This window comes from Sus scrofa, chromosome 7, assembly GCF_000003025.6.
Source record: "Sus scrofa isolate TJ Tabasco breed Duroc chromosome 7, Sscrofa11.1, whole genome shotgun sequence".
Taxonomy (NCBI): Eukaryota; Metazoa; Chordata; class Mammalia; order Artiodactyla; family Suidae; genus Sus; species Sus scrofa.
Genome location: NC_010449.5, coordinates 90,771,638 through 90,796,559, shown reverse-complemented (window position 1 = coordinate 90,796,559; position 24,922 = coordinate 90,771,638). Strand labels below are relative to the sequence as shown.

General features: G+C 35.7%; 1 protein-coding gene across 22 annotated transcripts in view; it reads right to left on the bottom strand.

Moving 5' to 3' along the window:
• Nucleotides 1-24,922, bottom strand: part of GPHN (gephyrin) — a 567,900-nt gene that overhangs the window by 117,066 nt on the left and 425,912 nt on the right. For all 22 annotated transcript variants that reach the window (XM_021098013.1, XM_021098018.1, XM_021098005.1 and 19 more), the window contains 1 exon segment: nt 2,093-2,230. In XM_021098013.1, coding sequence (XP_020953672.1) covers nt 2,093-2,230 — 138 coding nt within the window.

Genomic DNA, 24,922 nt, shown 5'->3' with positions numbered 1-24,922 from the left:
AATCGAACCTGCACCTTCATGAGTACTAGTCAGGTTCGTTACTGCTGAGCCATGATAGGAACTCCCAAGCTTCTTAAGTTTAATCTTAGAAAACATGTACTGGGGGAATGGGGAAATGTTCGTCAAAGGGTACAAACTTTCGCTTATAAGATGAGTAAATTCTGGGGATCTAATGTACAGCATGGTGACTATATAGTTAATAATGCTGTATTGTATACCTGAAATATGCTGAGAGAAAATCTTAAGTGTCACCAACACACAATAACTACGAGGACGGATGTATTAATTAGCTTGCTTATGGTAATTATTTCACGATGTATATGATGATTAAACCATCATGTTATATACTTTAAATACATACAATTTAAATTTGTTAATTATGCCTTAATAAGGCTGGAAAAAAATACATAGCGGACAGGCAGAGAAGTAGGATAAAACTGTTCCAAGCAAATGACAGTATAGGCAAAGGCCTAGAGGAAAGATAATAACAAGTAAGAAACTGCATGGCAAGTTTAGGGAAAAGCAAGTTCAGATGAGAAGGAACTAAGAGAAAAAAACTAAAAAAAGTAGGAAGAAATTAGATTACCAAGGGCCTTTTGTGACATATCAAGGAGTCTGGATTTTATCTGGAAGTTATGAAGAAGAATACTGACAAATTGTATGTAGGAACAATAACATTAAATTTTCCATTCAAATAGATTGCTTTGGTATCAAATTGGAAAACAGAAGGGAAGATGGGGAAGGTAAGTCTGTTACAATAATCCAGGAAGTTGATAATAGAGACCTAAATTAAAATGATAGCAGTAGGAATGGCAAACAAGGGACGGATTCAAGAGGATGCAGAGGAAATGAGTATTGTAGAAGTAAAGAAATAAGTTTAGTATTGGTCATGTTAAATCTACTAGCAGCAGGTATATATCTGTTGTATAAGTCTGGAGCTCATACAATGTCTGGGCAAAGATATAGATTTAGAAATCACTTCATAGGTGGTATTTGAAACAACTGGCATTCATGAAGTTATCTGAAGTGAATGTGTTAAGATCTGAAAAAGGCCAAAGGCAAACACTCTAAAGAAGTTCATACCTAAGGAAGTGACAAAGGCAGTCAAGCTTACAAAAAAGCCAATAAAAGAGTTAAGTACTACACTGTTGACCTGTCTCTCTCCTGTATTATACAGTGAGATCCATGAGGCAGGGGGGTTTTGTTTTTTTCATCTTTGCATATCTAAGAATTAACATAGTATCTGGCATTTAGTACATTTTTAATAAATATTTGTTAAGCAAATTGAATTATGTTTCTATAAATGGTGGTGTTTTCTAAGCACCTAATGAAAATGCCTAGGAGGTTTAATTATGACTATCTTTTGCATTAAAAATCGAGTTTGATCCAACTCAAAGGTTGAATGCAAACTTAACTATTATTTTTAATCATCATGGGTGGAAACACTTGACAAGGAAGTTAATCATCCATAAAATGTCTGCTTACTTATGAGTGACAACTGATTTGATGAACAAATGAAGGGGAAACAAGCACATGAACGGAAAAGAGAATCCATCTGACAGCCTTATTTTTTTCCTAGAGGAGAAATAGAAATGGCCGTTTCCAGTTCTGTTTTAAAAGGATGGAGGTTCTTTTTAAATGTGAGTTGGCATCAGAGTGAGATTTTTCTAAGGACCGATGTTAACAGAAACTACCTTGATGTTACAAGAGGCCAGGGATGGTTAACTTATTTTTATAACATGTAAAGTATTATTAAATTTTTTTCTGGAAGTTCCCATCTTGGCTCAGCAGAAACGAATCTGACTAGTATCCATGAAGATGCAGGTTGATCCCTGGCCTCATTCAATGGGTTAAGTTTCTGGTGTTTTTGTGAGCTGTGGTGTAGGTCGCAGACGTGGCTTGTTTCTGGCGTTGTTGTGGCTGTAGCATAGACCAACAGCTATAAGCTCTGATTCTATCCCTAGCCTGGAACTCCCATAAGCCTAAAAAGAAGATTGTGGCCCTAAAATGAAAAGAGACAAAAACAAAAAACCCACCAAAACAAACAAACAAACAAACAAAACAAAACCGCAATGGGCAAATGTAACAGTACCTCGGTAGTTGATGATTTCTGTCCCAAGCACCGGAGTCATCTCCAAGACTGTGATGAAAGCTTTGTCCATTGATGTTAGAGGAAAAGGAGACATGCGGTGTCTTCTAGCCACCTTGGTGATATCGACAGCACTGTGACCTAAACAGGAAGATAACTGACTAAGAATATGATGCTGAAACACTGATTAAAAAGTGGGAAAGGCTTTAAAATATCAACAATTCTCAATTTCAGATGTCTAGAAATGAAGACTACAAGTGAGAAACTTTCTCCTGCTTCTGAAATATGGCCTGCTTTGGTGGAACATTAAATCAAGTTAGGAAATTTACATTACGTCAAAAGTTGGTGAAATTTGTCCTTTTTTGAGTGCTTACTATATGTGTCATGGCACTATTTTAATTAATTTTCATAACAACCTATACGGGCTTTATTACCCTTATTTACAGATGAGGAGAAAGAGGTTTCCATATCTTGGCCTAAATCACAAAGCCAGAAACAGAAGAGCCAGGATTCAAACCCAGGTAGCCTGGCTTCAGAGTCCATGCCCTTAACTACTATACTAAACTTGGAACACTTAATGAGCTAGTTAGTGAAATGAAATACATAAGCTTTAATTTATTCAGAATTTCATAGGAAATTTTCTTTCCTCTAAAAAAAGTCATGGAAAAATATAATTACTTAGTCCCTATGTAAACTTATCTAGTCTCATGGCATTAATATCACCCATACATTAAAACTCCTAATTTTATATCTCTAATCCCAATTTCTACCTTCATTCTAGGTTTGTATATCATCCAAATAGCTGGTTGATAAGAGTAAATAGCTACAAACTTACAATCATCAAACATGTACCTGAATGTGCAATAGGCAATTCAAATCTAACTTGTCCACAATCAACCTCTTAATTCCCCACCCTCCTAACCTACCCATGTGATGTCTTAATCTCCTGCAATTCCCATCTCAGTAAACAGAAACTCCATTCACTCAGTTATTAACCCAAAACCTTGGTGATAGCCTTGACTCTTCTATTTTTGTTAGAACAGTACCTAAACTACCATCAAAATATTTCTAGAATCTGATTATTATTCAATGTTTCCATAATTACTACAATAATTAGAACTATCATTTATTTCCTGGGAAATTAAATAGCATCCTAACTGGTCTCCCTGCTTCTACTCTTGTTCCATTACAATTTATTCTCCACACAGTAGTTAAAGTGGTCCTTTTAAGTTGTAAGTTGAATTGTGCTAATCCCTGGCTCACAACCCTTAAATGACTTACCATTTCATTCAGTAACATCTTTGCTCTGGCCTCCAAAGCCCAACATATTATAGCCCACGCTGTTCTCTTCTCCTCTCATTTCCCCCTTGTTCAATGTGGTCTAGCCGTAATGGTTCCTTGCCTGTCCTTGAGCATGCCAAGTACATCTCTCTTCAGGTTCTTCACACTTGCCATTTCCTATACTTGGACCAGATATTATGGTTTGATTCATCCCTCATTCTTTCCGGTCTTTGCTAAAATATCACATCACAGAGGCCTGTTGAATATCCTTTACAGAATATTATCTACCATCACCCTCTCTTCTCCTTGCCCTACTGTACTTTCTTCATGAATACACACACACACACACACGAATATTTGTATCTATATACCTATAATATATATTTTATATTTATTTGTTTATAACCTTCTTCTAAGTGGAGTGTAAGCTCCATGATAGCAGAAACTCGGTCTTTTTTATTCACTGTTGTTTTCCCTAACATCTAAAAGTATCTGGCACATATTAGGCAATAAAAACCAAACATTTGTTGAATTAATAAATGAATATTTAATGACAAAAAGGGACATCTTAGAGTACAATATCCTCATGCATAACTACTTGGCCTTTTCTTTGGAATCTCAAAGGTCTGTTCCCAAAAAAGTAACTGCAAACGCTGTTGCTTGGCTATTGCAACTGCTATCTACAACTCCTTTCTTCCCGAGCCACTTTTCAGCAAAGACTGGCCATGTGATATAGTTCCTGCTAATGAGATGTAGGAAGAAGCCTCTGGGGACAGGCTTCCTACTACAAATAAAAAAGATAAAGAGATAAAGCTTTAAGAGGAGAAAGCTTTAGTCCTTCTATCTTTCTACTTGGAATATGGGAGATACTGGGAGATGCCATAGCTGTTTTTCAACCATGAGGATGCAAATCCAGACAGTAAGTATTAGAAACATGAGAAGAAAAAGAGCCAGGTCTCTTGACCATGTTGAGCTGCTGTACATGTCCTGGACTGCCTGCCTCCAGACTTCTGATAGGTGAAACAAGTAAGTTACCATTTCTTTAATCCATTTTATAGTGATTGTATATATCCCTCAGTAGTCTATAAATTCCTGGTCACTGCACTTTATTAAATTTAGTTTAATAATTTTAAACTAAACCCAGCAGCTGCTTCAGACATATTCACTGAATTGACTTATAGGTACTGTCCCAAAGAGTTTCCATTCTAAGACAAATGACATTGTCATAAATAGTCAAAGAAAAAGACATACAATATGCTTATTCTTATTTCTCCTCATGGGCAATTACAAAATTTCCAGGACTTCCTGTCGTGGTACAGTGGTAATGAACCTGACTAGTATCCATGAGGACGTGGGTTTGATCCTTAGCCTTGCTCAGTGGGTTAAGGATCTGGCGTTGCCATGAGCTGTGGTGTAGGTTGCAAACACGCTCAGATCCGTGTTACCGTGGCTGTGGTGTAGGCTGGGAGCTACAGCTCTAATTGGACCCCTTGCCTGGGAACTTCCATACGCCATGGGTGCAGCCCTAAAAAGACAAAACAATACAAAACAAAACAAAACCACAAAATTTCCAAAGTTGAAGGACCTTGGAGATTATTTAGTGGTAAATATGAAAAAAAATTTTGGAGTTCCTGTTGTAGTTCAGCAGGTTAAGAACCCAACATAGTCTCCATGAGGATGTAGGTTCGATCCCTGGCCTTGTTCAGAGGGTTAAGGATCTGGTGTTGTTGCAAGCTGTGGCATAGATCATAGGTGCCACTCAGATCTGGTGTTGCTGTGTCTGTGGCATAGGCCTGCAGCCACCCTCTGATTCGACCTTGAGCTTGGAAATTTCCATATGCCACAGGTATGGCCGTAAAAAAAGAAAAAAAAAAAACTTTAAGGTGACACTTAAAGAAGTATTATGTATTATTTATCATTTACCTACAATTGAAATGTAAATTTATTCATAACTCATTTTCACTAAAGTCCTGGCACTGTCATTAAATATCATAAAAACATATTGACACAACCAGTATAATGATAGAATGATAGAGATAGGTGCTTCTGTTTTTATTCAGGTTTATAAATCTTGGATCTGATCTTTTTTGAGATATTCTTTACTTTATGGTGCAAATTGCGTATAATCTTGTAAAAGCTGTTCTTTTAAAATGTTTGGATTCTGAGGAGAAAACTGCACAATTAACTGTACAAAGCTTACTTGCTAAATATGCCTTGAAATGAAATTTTTCTTATTCGAAAGCAAGTTTGATTATCAATGATACATACACCAATTCAATAAAAAAAAAAAAAAAAAAAAAAAAAAAAAAAAAAAAAAAAAAAAAAAAAAAAAAAAAAAAAAAAAAAAAAAAAATTCAATAAAAATTTATTGAGTGCATTTTATGAATCAGGTGCAATTATGTACTTGGTACACTCAGAGTAAGATCACCCTGCTATGAAGAATGTTGAAACTTAGCAGAAAGGAAAGACGTGTAAGTTAAGTACAGTGGCACCTACCACTTTCCATCATAGGTTATTTAACTATTTGCCTTACCCATGTTAGTCAACTGTAAACTCTTTGAAGGCAGAACCTACATCTTATTAATTTTTGCATCCTTGTCACTTTTAGAGCACTGCTTTCCTTATAGTAGGTACTGAATACATACTTGAGCTATGAATGAATAGCAAATCCTTCAAACAAAGTCAAAAGTTGGGAAGGGAGAAACAAAGTGGTGCTTCCTGTTCTGTTCTTTTGTTTCTCTAAGCCCATCAATATTTAAAAACTCTGTCACAAAGTGATTGCCTCCCTGGATAAATAAACAAAACTTTGATGCCGACGGGTTAATATTAGTCCTTCACTAAACTATTTGCATGTTATCACAGCGGCCTTCTGGATATACAAAAAAATTAACTGAACAAAATGTCTCAAAGGAGAAGGATTTTAATTCTCTGGCACATTAGCAGGTGTGTATGCGTGTGTGTGCATTCTCAACAAGTGTTTACTGAGCACCTTCTATCTGCCAAGTGGCTTTTTCCCACTCAAGACTAATCCAAGATTAATAGGACTAGTCAGATACTTTACCAGTAAAGAAGGGCTAACTTGGTTGTGTAAATATGAGAAATAAAGTATTTGTCACACATGAGAATAAAAATTAACAAATAGATAATGGCTGCTATTTTTTTTTTTTCTTTTGGCCTTTTTAGGGCTGCACCCATGGCTTATGGAGGTTCCCAGGCTAGTGGTCTAATCAGAGCTGTAGCTGCTGGCCTATGCCACAGCCAAAGCAACACCAGATCTGAGCTGTGTCTGTGACCTATACCACAGCTCATGGCAATGTCAGATCCTTGACCCATTGAGCGAAGCCAAGGATCAAACCCACAACCTCATGGTTCCTAGTTGGATTTGTTTCCGCTGCACCATGATGGGAACTCCAGCTGCTCTTTTTTTTTTTTAAACTGAAGTATGGTTAATTCACAATATTGTATTAGTTTCAAGTGTACAGCAAATGATTCAGTTATACATATAAGTACATATATTCTTTTTCAGATTCTTTTCCATTATAGGTTATTACAGCATGCTGAGGATAGTTCCCTGTGCTATACAGTTGGTCCTGTTTTTTAATATATAAAAAGTGTATACGTTAATCCCAAACTCCTAATTCATCTCCCCACCTGCCCCCACTATCCCCTTTGGAACCATACAGGTTTTTTTTTTTTTTCCTACGTGTGTGAGTCTATTCCTGTTTTATAAATAAAGTCATGTCTATCTTTTTTTTAGATTCCACATATAAGTGATAGCACATAATATTTGTCTTTGACCACTTCATTTAATGTGATATTCTCTAGGTCTATCAGTGTAGCTGCAAATGACATTATTTCATTCTTTTTTTATGATTAGCATTCCACTCTGTGTGTATTCTTTACCCATTCCTCTGTCAATGGACATTTAGTTTGCTTCCATGTCTTGGCTATTGTAAATAGTGCTACTGTGGACATAGGGGTGCATATCTTTTCAAATTAGAGTTTTCTCTGGATATACGCCCAGGAGTTGAATTTCAGAATCATATAGTAACTCTGTTTTTAGTTTTTTAAGGAACCTCTATACTGTTCTCCACAGTGACTGCACAAATTTCAAATCCCACCAACAGTGTGGGAGGGTTCCCTCTTCTCCACACCCTCTCCAGCATTTATTATTTGTAGACATTTTGATGATGGCTATTCTGACTGGTGTGAGGTGATACCGTATTGTAGTTTTATTTGCATTTCTCTAATAATTAATAGCTGCTCTTTTCAAGTAAATATAACTAATAAATAACATTAACATACTTAGTTTTGTGGTGTTCCCTACCACATGTAGGGATGACTATGTCTTCATATAAGATTCCATTTAACAAAAGACTGTAGCTAAAGTAGTTTGAAAACCATTGATCTAGGTGATGCAGTACTCTCATTTTCAGATCAAAAATAGACAACCATGCTTGAGGGGCAGCTTGAGGGACAGCACCAGGGACACACACAGAGACACACACACACACACAGAAGCACTGGAAGCTGGAGGCACAGTCTGAGGACGCATAGAACTCATGTGTGCAGCTCAGGGGCTCTTACACAGGCCTTCCATAGGCTGGAATGGGGAGGCCCGTTCTTAGAAAATCTGGTAAGTAAATAGTTGTTTCCTTTTTTTGTTTCCATTTTTAAAAGAAATACAATTTCAACTATTTTATGTTGACACCAGTGATTTACAATAAGCTTTAAAAATGAGAGCTTCAGAACATTTAAGAATAGTTATCTTGGAGTTCCCGTCGTGGCGCAGTGGTTAATGAATCCGAGTAGGAACCATGAGGTTGCGGGTTCAATCCCTGCCCTTGCTCAGTGGGTTAAGGATCTGGTGTTGCCGTGAGCTGTGGTGTAGGTCGCAGATGTGGCTCAGATCCCGAGTTGCTGTGGCTCTGGCGTAGGTTGGCAGCTATAGCTCCGATTAGACCCCTAGCCTGGGAAACTCCATATGCCGTGGGAGCGGCCCAAGAAATGGCAAAAAGATAAAAAGACAAAAAAAAAAAAAAAAAAAAAGAATAGTTATCTTACTTCTCTTAGTTCATTTCTAACTGCCCTAGGCCACTGAAGAACTCAATGAGATATGAAAAAAGACCAAGAAATGTTCTCTACTACACCCTACCCCTCTTCTTAACTCTGAGCTCAGCAAAGAAATCTGATAGAAGAGGAAAAATTGGGAAAAAAGTAATAACTTTGGTCTCTGTAACCCAGATGGGTCATAGCCTAGCAGCCAGTTTTCATTGAGTGATCTACAAAATCCATTAGGTAGAAGTAGTAAAGTACTGGTTTTTTGAAAAAGGCTGTAATGAAAGGAATTTTGTGCTTTAGATAGGAAAAATATCCAAAATTTGGATAGAGTCTTTCCTATGAAGCAAAAGCTGTTTCCTGGGCACAAATGTATTCTGATGGCTACCTTACAAATGAATACCAACAGTCACAAAAAGAATCTCTTAGGTCACTAGCTCCATTCAATTTGTGTATACCATAAAACAAAACAAAATGAATGTGTAAAATTTTGTGTCCTATTGAGAGAACTACAGTGTTCAAAGAAATATTTATTTAAACTAATGGTAGTAAAATTAGCTAGTGATATATGGTAATAATAACTTATAGGTAGATTAGCTACTTTGACAAATTACAAAATACTTCAGGATATGGGATCCTTAAATGGGAGTAGGGGTGGTAATGAGGAAAGGAAGTCTAGACATCCTCCCGACTAGTAGATGTCCAAACAGAGCAAAGAGTAACAGGCTGAATTATTATAACATCTCAATTGACAGCATTCTTATGTGATGGGTTTAAATTTTTGAAGTAGATTTGCAGGATTAAAATAATTCTCAATCAGCCATAGACTGAGCTAAAGGTTTCTCTAGAAAGCCTAGGTTTCCATTAGTAAAACTTAATTTGTCTCTTTTATATTTTCTGGTGTATAACTCTAGACTAGGGGTCGATTATATATTAGTTCAGAATCTTTGCAGGTAAAGTACTCAGAATATTATTGAGATTTCCTATCTTCCATGCAGAAGCTATAATCATCAAAGAGACTAGACATATTGTTTACTCAGGATTATCAAAGACATGTTTAAATATACTAATGGCAATGTCTATGATGTACAGAGCCTTCAAAGGGACAAAAAAAAAAAAAGCACAAATGGATTCATTTCTAGGGAGTAAACTAAGGATCTTTGTTATATAGCAGTAATCTTTTTCTTACAGCATGGCCATCTTAAAATGAAGCTGTTTATACCAATGGAATTATTTTCTCCAGTTAAAAGGAATTTTTAAAAAATCTGGAGTTCCCATCGTGGCTTAGCGGTTAACGAACTTGACTAGTATCCATGAGGATGAAGGTTCGATCCCTGGCCTTGTTCTGTGGGTTAAGGATCTGGCGTTGCCATGAGCTGTGGTGTAGGTCACAGATGTGGCTTGGATCCTGTGTGGCTGTGGTGTAGGCTGGCAGCTGTAGCTTGGACTCGACCCCTAGCTGGGAACCTCCACATGCTGTGGGTGCAGCCCTAAAAACACAAAACAAAAAACAAAAAACTGTCAATTCTTAATATACAATGTTTCATCTTGGCCTGAAAATCCACTTTTTAAATTAGAAGTAAATGAAGAAAAGATGCTTTCAGGTGATGGAAGAAAATATAGTAGAAACAAGATGTTCATGCAGGTTCTTCTTGATTAAATTCAAAACCTCAAGAACAAACTTTTTTCTCCAAAACCATCGGTAAAAGAGTTCACCAAATACCTAAAATGTAAGTCATTATTCATTTTTATAGATATGCAGAAATTCTCAAGATAAAGACCTGTTCTACTCTATTAATATTACTGCCTCTATTTCCCATGGTATTTGCAGCTTGAATTTCTTGTAATTCCACTTCCTGGACATTTCTGAACGGCAAACCACCCAAGATAATGAATAACTTTCCATTTTCCTTCCTTCCTTCCTTCTTTGGTCTTTTTAGGGGTGCACCCACAGCATGTGGAGGTTCCCAGGCTAGGGGTTGAATCACAGCTGTAGCTGCCAGCCTGCAACACAGCCACAGCCTTGTGGGATCCCAGTAGTATCTAGGACCTACACCACAGCTCACAGCAATGCTGGATCCTTAACCCACTGAGTGAGAGGCCTGCGTCCTCATGGATACTAATCAGATTCGTTTTCTCTGAGCCATGACAGGAACTCCAACTTTCTTATGAAATTTAAAAAGCAAAGATAATAGTAATTTATTCAAGCCTAGCTAGAGCCTTTGGTAATCTGAAGAATGTGTGATTCAGATATACAAAGCATTTAGGTTTTCATATAAAACTCAAATTAAGAGAAATCAGGTCCAAAGCTCTAGGGAAACACTGGCAATGGTAGTGTTTGTGTGCTCTACAGGGCACTTGGTATATCTGAAAGTAATTTCTTATATTGTTCTCAATTTAGTAGTCTCTTTCTACTTATTTATTCATTTTTTTTCTACTTGTTCATTCAAGAAATGAGCCTTATAGTATTTCTGACAAAATCTAGAAACCATGGCTGAAAGGATTGTGTCATTTTCTAGGGATGTATAAGAAATAATAATAGAAAGTATCCCTGGAATTTCTGTGCATCAAGATTAAAAAACAAGGCATTGTTGTCATAAAATGTTTGCTTTATAATTTTTGTCATTGGTTCACTATCACCAACAGAATAAAATTCGAATTCTTTAGAATAGCATACAAAACCCTTCAATGCTTCCATTTTAGCCTCATCACTCATTACTCCATCATTTAGAAAATTGATAGTATTGTAGATATTGGAATACAACTGCACTATTTCATATTTTCCTGCCTTAGCATATGATGTGTTCTCTGCTTAGAATAAGTTTTCTCTCATCTTTTTGTTTTTCTGGGAAATTATTATTTTCCTTCACAACTTTCTTTGGTAAGGAAGTACTCAAATAATGATGGAACATGTCAATGATCTTGAAGTCAACACAAAAAGGTTCTCTTTGGTCAAATCTGGGACAACTTAAGTATTAAAATAAATTGGGATAGTAATGGATTATACAATCCCTTTAATAAAATAAAAATCCATGACCATATACTAATATAAAGTAATAATTAAATCAAATTCTTCATTATAGCAGAATGTCGACTGATAAATGAAGAGATAGAAAGTCACCACTTGGCAACTATCATAGTAATAACTGGTTCAGGTAAAAATCATCAATGGATACTAAAACTAGAAGATGAAAACCTCAAGAAAAACATGTTTATATGGTCTCAACAGATATCCCCACAGGATTCTTATTAACCACAATAGTAATTTTACAGAGGAGAAACCTGGCAGATACAACCTTAACCAAATGATTAAAGTTAGTATCACTAGTAATGTGACAAAATTATATCATGAGCCTCCCAGCATGAGGTACTAATAAGGACACAAAATCACAAACAAGGTATTGTTGTCAAAAATGTATAACCTGACCACACTATCAGGATACATCAGAAAAGTCTAAATTTGAGGGACATTCTACAAAATAATTCTCCTATACTCTTCAAAAATATTAAGGTCATGAAAGACAAAAGAAAAATAGAAGAACTGTTCCAGATGAAAGAGCCTAAAGAAACATGATAGCTAAAAGTACTGCAGGATTCTGGATTGAATCCCAGATCAGATAAAGAGAATATTTTTTCCCTTTGGCTATTATAGAACATTATTTAGAAAAACTGGCAAAATGAAATTTCAATAAGATTAGAAATTTGAATAAGATTAGAAATTTGAATAAGATTAGTATTATGGCAAGGTTCATTTTCTGACTTTGATAATTGTACTGTAGTTAGGTAAGAATAGTTTTCTTCTGCATTTCCTTCATTTTTAAAAAGGAAATACACATTTGAAGTATTTAAGGGTAAAAAGGCATCATGTCTGCAATTTACTCACAAGCAGTTTGGGAAAAAAAAATAATTAAGGTTTCTTCATTTCTTTTTTTTTTTTTGGCTGCATCTGCATCATGCGGATGTTCCCGGGCAGGGATTGAACCTGCACCACAGCAGTGACCTGAGCCATAGCAGTGACAATGCCTGATCCTTACCTGCTAGGCCACCGGGAACTCTCAAAGAAGCTTTTTTCAATAGTTCTTCCTTTATGAAGCAATGCATGACCAGTCCACTTTGTTTCTGTAATGAGGTACTGTAAATTACTCTATCTCAGGATTCTTATTGTATATTGTATTCACTACATATCTTATAGTAATTATACTTATTTATATACATGCCTGTTTTCTTTACTAGATTATCAGTTCCCTGAGAAGAGAAAAAATGTTTTAAGTCAAGGCTCAGCAACACTGTGTACACAGTAGTCACATAGAAAATTTTTGGTGAATGAGTTTCTAAATGCTTGATTTTAATCTGTCTAGAATATACAGCCTAATAAAGAAGATGGGCTGTAGAGATATATTCCAGATACAACTTCAAACCCTATTCTGGTCAATAATTTCCATGTTCTTTTTACTAGAATTGCCTATTTTTTTTTAAACAACTATTGCAAACATTTGTTAACAATAGGGTGAAAACTAGGTTTTCCCTCTCTTTTCTCTACCTTTTTCTTAAAAGGTAGTGAAAGAGACATTGCAGTAAAGAAAAAAATATGACAATTATCACATTTAGCTAAGGGCAAGTAATCAGGGAAATGAAAATTAGTTTTGTTCAATGCATGTGCTACCCAGTTTGAAGATTAAGTGATAGTACTGTGAGCAACACTGTAAGTAAATCCTTACAGATTATTTTTGAAATCAGGAGGTTTACCTGTAGAAAGAATTATAAGGCCAAAAAAGAAGAAAAAGGAATTCATTGCCCATGGTAGGTGTGAACTGTCTTGGAAGTTGTCTTCTTTTGGCTTTTATTTTCCATTTGTTACATACAGGCGAGCTAAATATACAATATTAAAAGTAAATAGTAAAATAGCTGACAGAATAGGGTAAAAAGAGATGAAGTGAAAAAAAATGGTATTAGAAGATATAATGATTAAGTAGGATAGCTAAAATAAAAACGGATAAAAATATTTTCAAAAGATTTAAATGTAGGAATCTGTGCCAATATTCCTAACAAAAGAAGCAGCCTTTTGAGTTGAGGTGGCTTCAGATAATCAACAGGAGTTTTCAAGATGTCTTTATAGAGTATTTCACTAAAGGGTATTCCTAAGGATGAGGGCTCTTGAGGAAGGTCCTGCATTGGGATCCCTTGGTTTTGCCCTTACTAGCACCACTAGTGCTTCATATACATTACAAACTGTGGGTACTAGTTATAGGCACTACGACAAAAGACCAGCTTGCAGACACAATGTTCCCCTTTCTTGTACCCTTATTTCATCAGATCTTTCTCTTTGCTTACACTATTGGTAATTCCCTTTGCTTTGCTGCTACTCTGGTTCAGAAATATAAGCCTCAGAGGTTGGTTTATATTGCCTTGGTTTATTCTTGTCCTGCTATTTGATTTCTGGTTTGATGCCCTTTTTGGGTCTCTGAACTCTAGCTCCCTTTGTTAGGTTGCTAGGGCCCCTCTTTTAACTCTTAGTCAAAAAAGCCAACTGAGAAATCTCTTATTCCTCAAAGAAAGGCTGTCAGGATACAGTTTCAGAGGCACTTGAAATGCTTCTATTTGGAAAGTTTCACTGTAAGTGTCACTGGTATTAAAATGCAAAATTAGAATTTTGTAAACATTCTCTAGAAAAAGGTAGAGAAAAATAATTTTTCTTTAGAATTGTAAGCCATTGTATCTCTAAAAGTAGAATCTGACAAGTTCCTTTTAAAGCCTATGTAAGTACTAAATAATTAGTCTCTATAATGCCCTGGGAAAAAAAGACTAAGAGATGTTCAAAGAAATCTTTGTTGTTAGAGAACTTCATCAGTTCTTAAGTCTCATCTCTCTTAATCTTTTCTATACGGTGTTGTTTCTCAAATTATTAGGTATTAAGCACAAAAGCTTCAACATCCTAAATGCCCACCTTACATATTAATTTCAGTGACAGACTAAAGAAAAGTAAATTTTGATTCACATCTTCTAAGAGGTAAACATTGTTAAACATGGGCTTTAGGCAAGCAGTACAGGTTAATTTGTATGGTTGAGAAGGGAAATCTTAGAACACGTGATCATAGAGAATGAAGCAAATGTGCAGATGGAGTTGGTGTCACTGGTGAAAATAAATCTGGTTTTCAAGGTATTCTGCACAATAGGTAGATAGAAACTATGTCATTTACGCTATATTTACTGTGATATGATCACGTCTTTCTGGCCCTATGAAGGAAGGTTAATTTGCCACTAATTCTGATGATATAAATGCTGAAGATTAAAAAAAGTATTAAATCATAGCATAATTATAAATATACAAATAAAGTACAATCCAGTGTGTATAATGGAAGAAATGTAGTATCTTTAAGTAGTAGTAGGATGAGAATAATTTTCCCCTTACTTTTATTATTCAGATTCTTGACTGATTCTTCCATATTCAAAATTATTTAATAAATGCTTTTAAATTTGAAATAATTATCTTCCTAGCCAACCCTAGTCAATATCTTCCAAAGTCATGGTCTAAATTCTAGGGTTCTAGGGAAATTTCCTAATAGCATTGGATTTAATTGTTCTTTTAACCATCAAAAGCTTCCTACTGTCTGTCCTACGAATAAAGTTCAGACTGCATAGAGTAATGTGCTAGGCCTTTTATGATCCGTTCTTGCTCTTCAACTTTCTCTGTTTGCTCTTACGCATATCCTTAACCTAGCTATAGCAAACTGAATAATTTCTAGAATACAGATGACTCTTTCACACAGCTGTCTCAATTGCCCTTCTCCTTCCAGTCCAACTAGCAAACACTTGCTTATCTTTTAAGATTATGAAGATAAGGCATGGGCTATATCAACATATGTAATATATATGCTGCCCAAGTTAGAAACTGGAGTCATTTTTGCCTTCCTTACCTATCCCATGTAGTTTCTAATCCTGTGATTCCTTAATATTTCAAAAATCTTGCTTTATTTTTCTATTACTATTGCTTTAGCTTTAATTCAAGCTCTCATCAGATTCCTGGTTCTGATTTCACCCTGACTCAATTCATTTTCCCACACAGTAGACATTTTTCTCAAAAGCTCAAACTTGATCTTGTCATTTTCATATTTAAATTCCTTATTGGCCTTTAAAATAAGGTCCAAATCCATTAGCATAGCAATTAGGAGGTTTGTCTGCTGGGAGCCACAAAGTGGCTAAGAAGAATAATCCTGTGTGAGGCCTAACTGTAAGCAAAGCTACAGCAGAGGCTGAAGAAACGGAAGCTGCAAAGCAGTTTCGAAGAATCCCCCAGCTGATCCTGTTTAGTAAAAATTCCTGAAATATGATTTCCTCTTCTATTCTTGCGCTTCTTTTCTGTCTGACGCTTATGTATGTTGTGAGTCATTCTTGGCTCATAATATGGGAAACTTCTCAAATTCTTGAGCTTCCACCCAAGTATGGGCCATTACCTACTTATAAACCTAAGCCCTTGTCAAATAGGTTGAAAACAATTGAACCATGCATAAAGAACTTTCCTAAGAATGGGAAGTTTCCCTTCAGAGGAGTAATAGTAAATATTACGCAGAACTGCCACGTAAGCCTGGAGATCTTTGTTGGACTTTGGTCCGTCCCCATCGAGACAGATTAGGGGGTGGTTTGGGTGTTGCCCATGGCCCAACAATTGTGGATACTATAAGACAAGATATATATTTTTTTTACAATAAACGCTACCTGTTGGGACCCAGCAGGTGGAAATTATTATTATAATTGGCAAGAATTTTTTGATATATAGATTTTATAATTAATAAAGATTTTTATAATAGATAAGGTTTATTTAAGACAGTTATGTTTGCACAACCTGCTAATGGTCTGAGGTCAGCCTGACCTCGAAAGCAAGCCACGTGTGAATACCCCACTCCCTATCAATGGCTGTTCATGCCTGCTAGAGGAGCACAATAGGTAGCTTAGGCAAGAATATCTATCACCTTATGCCAAATCATTGTTAAAGTAAAAATTAGATACCTATTATTCTGCTTGCTATTTACTTATTTTCTAAGAATAAAAGTACAGTTTGTACGTAATCTTTATTTAAAATCTAAAACTAAAAGAATAGTTTGGAATAATAAATTAACATATATTGTTGTTTGTATAATCATGCATAAGAGTAAAATGTATAAAAGCTGATGCTCTCCTTTCAATAAACGGGTCATCTGCAGCACTTGCTGAGGGAGTTGGCTCCAATTCTTTCCGTGCCTGTTTGTAGCCCCTCCTCCTGTTCGTCGTCTCCTGGCTGCTGGGGCTGGACCCTGGCATTTGTCTACAAAAATTATATGGCCAATTAAATATCATGATCTGGGAACTTCTTTTCCTCATTCCCTTCTTTTCCTCATTCCCTTCTCAGCCTCTTCTTTTCCTCATTCCCTTCCTTCTCCTTCTCCTCCTCAAATCATGCCTCCTCTTCCATCTGTATGTTAGAATGCTTAGAGCATAGTAAGCTCTCCATAAATGTTAGCTAAATGCATTGATATTATTTTTTATAGAGCCATCATTTGAGATAAACAGACTTAAATTCAGGTGGGAGAACAATTTGAATTAAGAAGCTCCATTTGTTCTTCCTCATTACTCTCCAGTCTTCTCTACTCTGCTCTGTGGCCTCAATGAGCTAGTGTTTATGAGTAAGACCAATGATCTTTCTGTCTCTGTGGCTTCTGCTTGAGTTCAGCCAATGGAAAGCACTGGCAGGAGAATGGCAAGCAGAAAAATACATAACTAAGGTGTTTATTCCTTTGGCGTCCTGTTAGGCAGAGTTGAGACTACAGTTGAGACTAAATCCAGAATGGGGAGGCTTCTGAATGCTAGGCTTAGGAGTCTGAACTTTATCATGTAAGCCAATGGGAAAGCATTTACATAACTTTATAAAGTAAGCTAACATTTTAAAGTTTTTAAGCATGGTGTGACACCCATAAAGATTTTTGCAGACTGATAGAACAGATTGGGAACTTGGGGTTAATAGATGCAAACTATTGCCTTTGGAACAATAAGCAATGAGGTCCTACTGTGCAGCACTGGGAACTATATCTAGTCACTTTTGATGGAGCTTGATAATGTGAGAAAATAGAATGTGTACATATATGTGTAACTGGGTCACCATGCTGCACAGTAGAAAACTGGCAGAACACTGTAAACCAGCTATAATGAAAAAAATTATATATATAAAATATAAATAATACTACCCAGAAAAAAAAAAGATTTCTTGTAGAAAACAAATCCTACCACAGAGAGGTTAAAAGACTGGATCAAAGTCACATGTCTAATTAGACAGCAGGTCAAGATGAAAAGACCAAACCTCCAAATTTTTAGTCTGGTATGTTCCTCCTATATCACACTATGGGAACTTTCTTTGCTTCAATGTCATTTACTAAATATAAATCTAACACACTCTCTCTATAAGGCCTTTTATTAAACATTAGGAAGTGATTAGAGTGATATTAAGATAAATAAGACAGGATTCCTATTTCCTGTAGTCTCATGGAACACACAAATCAAACTGATTTTAATGAAAAAGTAAAAAAACCTAGAAATCCTCATGTTTTAACATAAAAACAAAATACTACGTATGATAACATAGAACAGGGAATAACTGTTGGAACAAACTGTAAAACTTCACATAGAAGGTAACAACTGATTTGAGCTTTAAACAATAAGAAAACGGTAGGAACATTTGAAACAACGAACAAACTGTAAAACTTCACATAGAAGGTAACAACTGATTTGAGCTTTAAACAATAAGAAAAAGGTAGGAACATTTGAAACAATGAACAACAAAATAATAGAGATTTGAAAGTAATAGAGATTTGAAAGTACTTTTGTAGAATGAGAAATTGCCTAATGAGGTTAGAGGTTGGGAGGTTTTGTAGAATGAGAAACTGCCTAATGAGGTTAGAGGTTGGGAGTGCAGAGAATGAAATATAAGACATAAAATTAGTCAGTTCAATTAAGGGCAAATTTTGAGGATGCTTAGTCCTGTAGAAAATGGTGAACTATTAAGACTTCTAGAAAAGTGATACATAAAAAATTTAACACTTGATGGTAGATTAAAAGGAAGAGAGACTGTTGATAGACAGAACAGTTAGTATGCTACTGCAGTTCTACAGGTGAAAGACAATGAAGGCCAGAGCTAATACAACAGAAATTGAAAAAAAGGATATCCAGAAAATGATGACAAAGGGTTCTATAAGTGACTGACTATGCTTTGGGAAGGAGAAGGTAAATATGGCGAGATTTCAAGTTTGGCTACTAGGGTAGGTGGGAGTATCATTAACTAAGAGAGTAACATAGAAACAATTTGGATGGATGGATGCTAAATTTGGTTACTGATGAGGGAAATGTGAGATGCCAGTAGGACATCAAGGGGGTGATTCCAGTATGCAAAAGCAAGAAGTGTCTGGAGTTTGGAAGAGAAAAGGGAGGCCTTTATTCAAGCCTCATTAGTGTACAGCTGGTAAATCCAATAATACACATTTAAAAATCCTTTGAATCATTTAAGATAGTCTTGTAAACTATACGCACATTTTTGTACCACAGATTTCTAGAACATTTTCATCTTGTGTGACTGAAACTTTGTACTTATGAAACAACAATGTTCCATATTTCCTCCTGCCCCAGCGCCTGGCAACTGCCACTCTACTTTGCTTCTATGAGTTGATTACTTGCATACCTGAGATAAGTCTAATTATAAAGTATTTGACTTTCTTTGACTAGCTTATTTCATTTAGCATAATGACAAGTTTCTTGCATGTTGTAGACTGACATTTCCTTCTCTTCAAAGGTTGAATAATATTTCTTTGTATGTATATATTTATTCATCTGTCGATGAACATTTAGGGTGCTTCCACATCTTGTCTACTGTGAATAATGCCGTAATAAACATGGATGTGATAATATCTCTTTGAGATCTTATTTTCAATTCTTTTTGATTATTTATTCAGAAGTAGAATTGCTGGATTACATGGTAATTTTATTGTTAACTTTTTGAGGAACCTCTTCACAATTTTCCATAGTAGCTGCACCATTTTACAATCGTACCAGCAGTACACAAGGGTTCTGATTTCTCTACATCCTCACCAACATCTTTGAATTTTGTCAAATGCTTTTTTTGCATCTATTGGTTTTTGTCCTTTGTTCTGTTAATTTGATTTATTACATTAATTGATTTTTGTATGTTGAACCATCCTTGCATCTCAGGGATAAATCTCACTTGGTCATGGTGCATAATCTTTTTAACGAGCTTTTGAATTCGGTTTTCTAAAATTTGGTTTAGAATTTTTGCATCTATGTTCATCAGGGATACTGGTCTGCAGTTTTCTTATAGTATATCTATCTGACTCAGAATAATGATAGCCTCATAAAATAAGAAGTATTCTCTTTTCTTCAATATTTTAGGATAGTTTGACTAAAACTAGTGTTAACTTTAATTATTTGGTAGAATTTTACAGTGAAGCCATCTGGTTCTGGGCTCTTTGTAGGAGGCATTTAGTTACTGATTCAGTCTTTTTACTAGTTATACATCTGTTGAAATTTTTTATTTCTTTGTGATTCAGTCTTGGCAAGTTGTATTTTACCAGAAATTTATCCACTTTTTCTAGATTGTCCAATTTTTGACATACAATTGTTCACAGTAGTCTCATTATCCTTTTCACTTCTGTGACATCAGTTGTAATGTCTCCTTTTCATTTCTAATTTTAGTTATTTGAGTCTTTTCCTTTTATTCTTAGTCTTCCTAAGGGCTTGTCAAATTAGTTATGTTTTCAAAATACCAACTCTTAGTTTTGTGGATTTCTTCTATTTTTTTATTCTAATTCCTTTATTTCTGCCCTAATCTTCATTATTTTCTTCATTTTGCTAACTTAAAGTTTAGTTTGTTCTTTTCCTAGTTAAGATGTATAGTTAGGATTTGTTTGTTTGTTTGTTTTTTTGTTTATTTGTGTTTTAGGGCTGCACCCGTGGCAGGCTAAGGGTTGAATTGGGGCTATAGCTGCTGGCCTACTCCACAGCCACAGCAATGTGGGATCCAAGCTGCGTTTGCAACTACACCACAGCTCACAGCAATGCAGGATCCCCGACCCACTGAGCGAGGCTGGGGATTGAACCTGCATCCTCATGGATACTAGTCGGATTCATTTCCACTGCCCCACAACGGGAACTCCAAAGGTGACTGATTTGAGATTTTTCTTCTTTAATGTGAGCATTTGCAGCTACAAATTTCCCTGTTATTACTGCTTTTGTTGCATCCCATAAGTTTTGGTATTTTGTTTTCATTTTCACTAGCTTCAAGATATTTTCTACTTTCCTTGTGATTTCTTTGACTTATTGGTTTAAGAGATTGATGTTTAACTTCCACAAATTTGTGCACTTTCCAACTTTGCTACTGCTACTGATTTCTATTTTCATTCCACTGTAACTGGGAAAGATCTTGGTAGATTTCAATCTTCTATAACATGGTAAGACTTTTTTGTGGTCAACTATATGATCCATTCTAGAAAATGTTCTGGGTATGCTTGAAAGAATGTGTATTCTGCTGCTGTTGGGTGGAGTATTCTGTATATACGTTTTAGGTACAATTTTTTATAGTATTGCTCAAGCTATCTGTTTCCTTATAGATCTTCTGTCTGGCTGTTCTATATATTACTGAAAATGGAACACTGAATTCTACTATTATTGTGTGACTATTTCTCCCCTCATTTCCATCCAGGTTTGCCTGATAATTTGGGTACTGTGATGTCAGATGCATATCTGTTACCTCTTCCATTGTTATGGAATTAATATTTTAATCAAGATATAATGCCTACTTTGTCTCTTAAAACAGTTTTTGTTTGATATAAGTATGGCCCTTTATGCTCTCTTTTGGTTACCATTTTTATGGAATAATTTTTCCATCCTTTCACTTTCAGACTATGTGTGATTTTTCATCTAAGGTGAGTCTCTTATAGACAGTATATAGTTGCAGTTCATTTAAAAAAAATCCACTCAGCCATTCCATGTCTTTTGATAGAAGAATTTAACCCATTTATATTTAAAGTTAGTACCAATAGGGAAAGACTTACTATAACCACTCTGTTAATTGTTTTTTTTGTCTGTTTTGTAGCTATTCTGTCTGTCTTTCCTGGTCTTGCTGCTTTCCTTGTGTTTCACTGTTTCTTTTCTTTTCTTTTCTTTTCTTTTTGTATTGACCTTTCTTTGATTCTTTTCTCATTTTCTTTTTGTGTATTTTTTGGGGTGAGGTAGTGGTTACCATAGAGCTTACATAAAACATCTTATAGTTATAACAGCCTATTTTACACTGATAATAACCTTACTTCAATCATACACAAAACTTTACCTTTTAAATATCCCCATTCCTACTTTATGTTATTAATGTCACAAATTATATATAGTACATACATTTATGTAATCTGTTATTTTTATGCTTTTATATTTAAAATTCTATCATAAAAGTGCTTTATACACTACCATTACAATATTATAGAATCTGTATTCATCTATGTATTTCCCTTTATTGTTGAATTTGATATTTTAATATGCTTTCGTATTGCTGTCTACTGTCATTTTGTTTCAACTTGCAGAACTACCTTTAGCATTTCTTATAAGGCATGTCTAATGGTGACAAACTCCTTGGCTTTTGTTTATCTGCAAAGTTCTTATTTCTCCTTCATTTTCAAAGTACAGCATTGCTGGACTAAGTATTCTTGGTTGGCTGTTTTTTTTCTTTCAGCATTTTGAGTGTATCTACCACTTCCTTCTGGCCTGTAATGTTTCTGCTGAGAGAGCCATGATAATCTTATGGGAGCTCCCTTCTATGTGATGAGTTGCATTTGGCTTGTGGCTTTCAAGATTTTCTCTTTATCTTTGACTTTTGACTATCTGATTATCATGTGTCTTGGTGTAAACCTCTTTGGATTCATCCTAGATGGAATAGTTGAATTTCAATGTCCTTTTCTTTCCTCAGCTTTGGGAAATTTTAAGCCATTACTTTTTCAAATAAGCTGTCTTTTCTCTCTCTTTCTGAAACTCCAATGATGCATATATTACTCTTCTTAGGTTTTCACTTGTCTTCATTTTTTCCTTTTTGTTTTCCTGACTTGATAATTTCAAATATCTTTCTTCAAATTCTTTTTCTGCTTGATTAATAAGCCTGCTATTGAATGCTTCCAGTGATTTTTTCAATCCTGTTATTATAATCTTCAGTTCCAGAGTTTATATCTGGTTCTTTTTTAAGCTTCTATCTCTTTATTGAGATTTTCATTTTGTTCATATATTGTTTTCCTGATTTTGCAATAGTTGCCTAATCTGTGTTCTGTAGATCATTTATATTTAAGAAAATTACCTTGATTTCCCTGTTAGGAAATTTAAAGAACTCTGTGTCTTTGAGGTTGGTTTCTGGAAATTTATTTTGTTCGTTTGGGCCATGTTTCCCCATTTCTTCATGTGCCTTGTGATTTCCCCCCCTCTTTTTTTATCTTGAGTATTATGTATTTGGAAAACTAGCCACATTGCTCAGTCTTTATGGTCTGGCTTTATACAGGGGAAGATTTTCACCAATCAGCCTGGCTAGAGATTCTGGAGCCTCCAAAACCTTTTCCAGGGGATATTGACTTCTCTTGGCTCTGTATATAACTTCCTAATCAGATATTCGCTGGATTCTTTTTCAGGATCACGTAAACTCTTATTCCTTCTTTGCCTACAGTGCTGCAGGCTCTCTGGTGCTACAGCAGCAAGCAAACCTACTCCTTTATTCTTAGGCATCCAAAATATGCTGGCTCAAGTACCTTGAATCAGTTGAGACAGAAACCAGGCCTTTGGGCAACCTCCCAGAAAAAAACAGATTGCTAGACACATGCTCCACTCTTCTCCCTTCTACCCAATGGAGAGATTGTGAGTTGGATGGCTTCTCCCCATTGTACTGAGCCATGCTAGCCTCTGTATCATTTCAGGCTCTCTGGTGTCAATGCAAGCTGCTTCTGGCTCTCTCTTGCTTTCAGGGGCCCAAGGGACCCAAACTATGCTAGTTCCATTAGCACTGCATCAAGCAAGATAGAAACCAGTTCCTTGGGCAGCCTTGTGAAAAGATGCAACATTGGGTGAACATTCTACTCTTCTTTCTCCTTCTCCCTCCGGTTAGAGACTAGAAGCCAGGTTTCTCTGCTGACCATGGTGAGCTGGATTGGCTTGGGGGTGGAGAGATCACTTGGGGGTAAAGTGAAAAGACTCTTCTTACCCATTTTAATGCAGCTGTTCTTGGCTTGTTCTTGGCTTTGCCCTCACTTGGTACTGCAACATCTTAACTGGTTTCTGGAGTTCTCATTAAGGTATTTTGGTCCATATATTGTTAAGTTCATGTCTGTAGGGGAAAGAAGGGTAGGACTTCCTATTCTGCAATCTATTAACTTAATGGTTTTAGCTATACCAGATACAATATTGATAATGAGGCTAAAAAGATTGACTAAAAGTAATAAATGAGTCACAATTTTTCATATAAAATAAAAATGTGATAATCTAGGAAAATAAGACAAGTGAGATCAAATTTAAATTGAAGGTAAATGTGATTTATGGAATTATTAGGTTTCACAAATAATTTGAGAACTTGGTAAATAAACTATATGAGGATATATGAAACAGTTGATTTATTTAGGAGATTAGATGAGAAAGTTGAGAAGAGTAGTGCTTATAAATAGTACCTCAATAAATATTTATGGAAGTGAATTGCTAATTATCTTTAGTTACATAAAGAAAAATTGGAGTTCCCCTTGTGGCTCAGCGGAAACGAATCTGACTAGCATCCATGAGGACACAGGTTTCATCCCTGGCCTTGCTCAGTGGGTTAAGGATCCGGCATTGCCGTGAGCTGTGGTGTAGGCCAGCAGCTACAGCTTTGAATCAGCCTCTAGCTGGGAACCTCCATAAGCTGCAGGAGTGGTCCTAAAAAAAAAAAAAAAAAAAAAAAAAAAGACAAAAAAGAAAAACTGAGTAAATGATGATAAGCAGCTGTTGTCTGGTCCAGTAAATGCCAAATAAGGGGTAATGAATTAGTTTGTAGCAGGAGAGAATTAGGGAAACTTTTCTAAAAATAAGAATCACAAGAAATTAGCATATTTCTTCAAGGACTATTTTATAATTCTCTCTTCTGAGGAATTTAAAGAGAAAAGAGAAGTTGCCATCGTGACTTGGTGGAAATAAATCTGTCTTGTATCCATGGGGACACAGGTTTGATCCCTGGCCTTGCTCAGTGGGTTAAGGATCTGGCATTGCCATGAGCTGTGGTGTAGGTCACAGACACAGCTCAGATTTGGCATTGCTGCAGCTGTGGTAAAGGCCAGCGGCCACAGCTCTGAATTGACCCCTAGCCTGAGACCCTCCATATGCTGGAGGTGCAGCCCTAAAAAGACAAAAAATAAAAAAAGTAGAATAAAAAAATAAAGAGAACTTCATATTTTTTAAGGCAAGTTGCAAGATAAT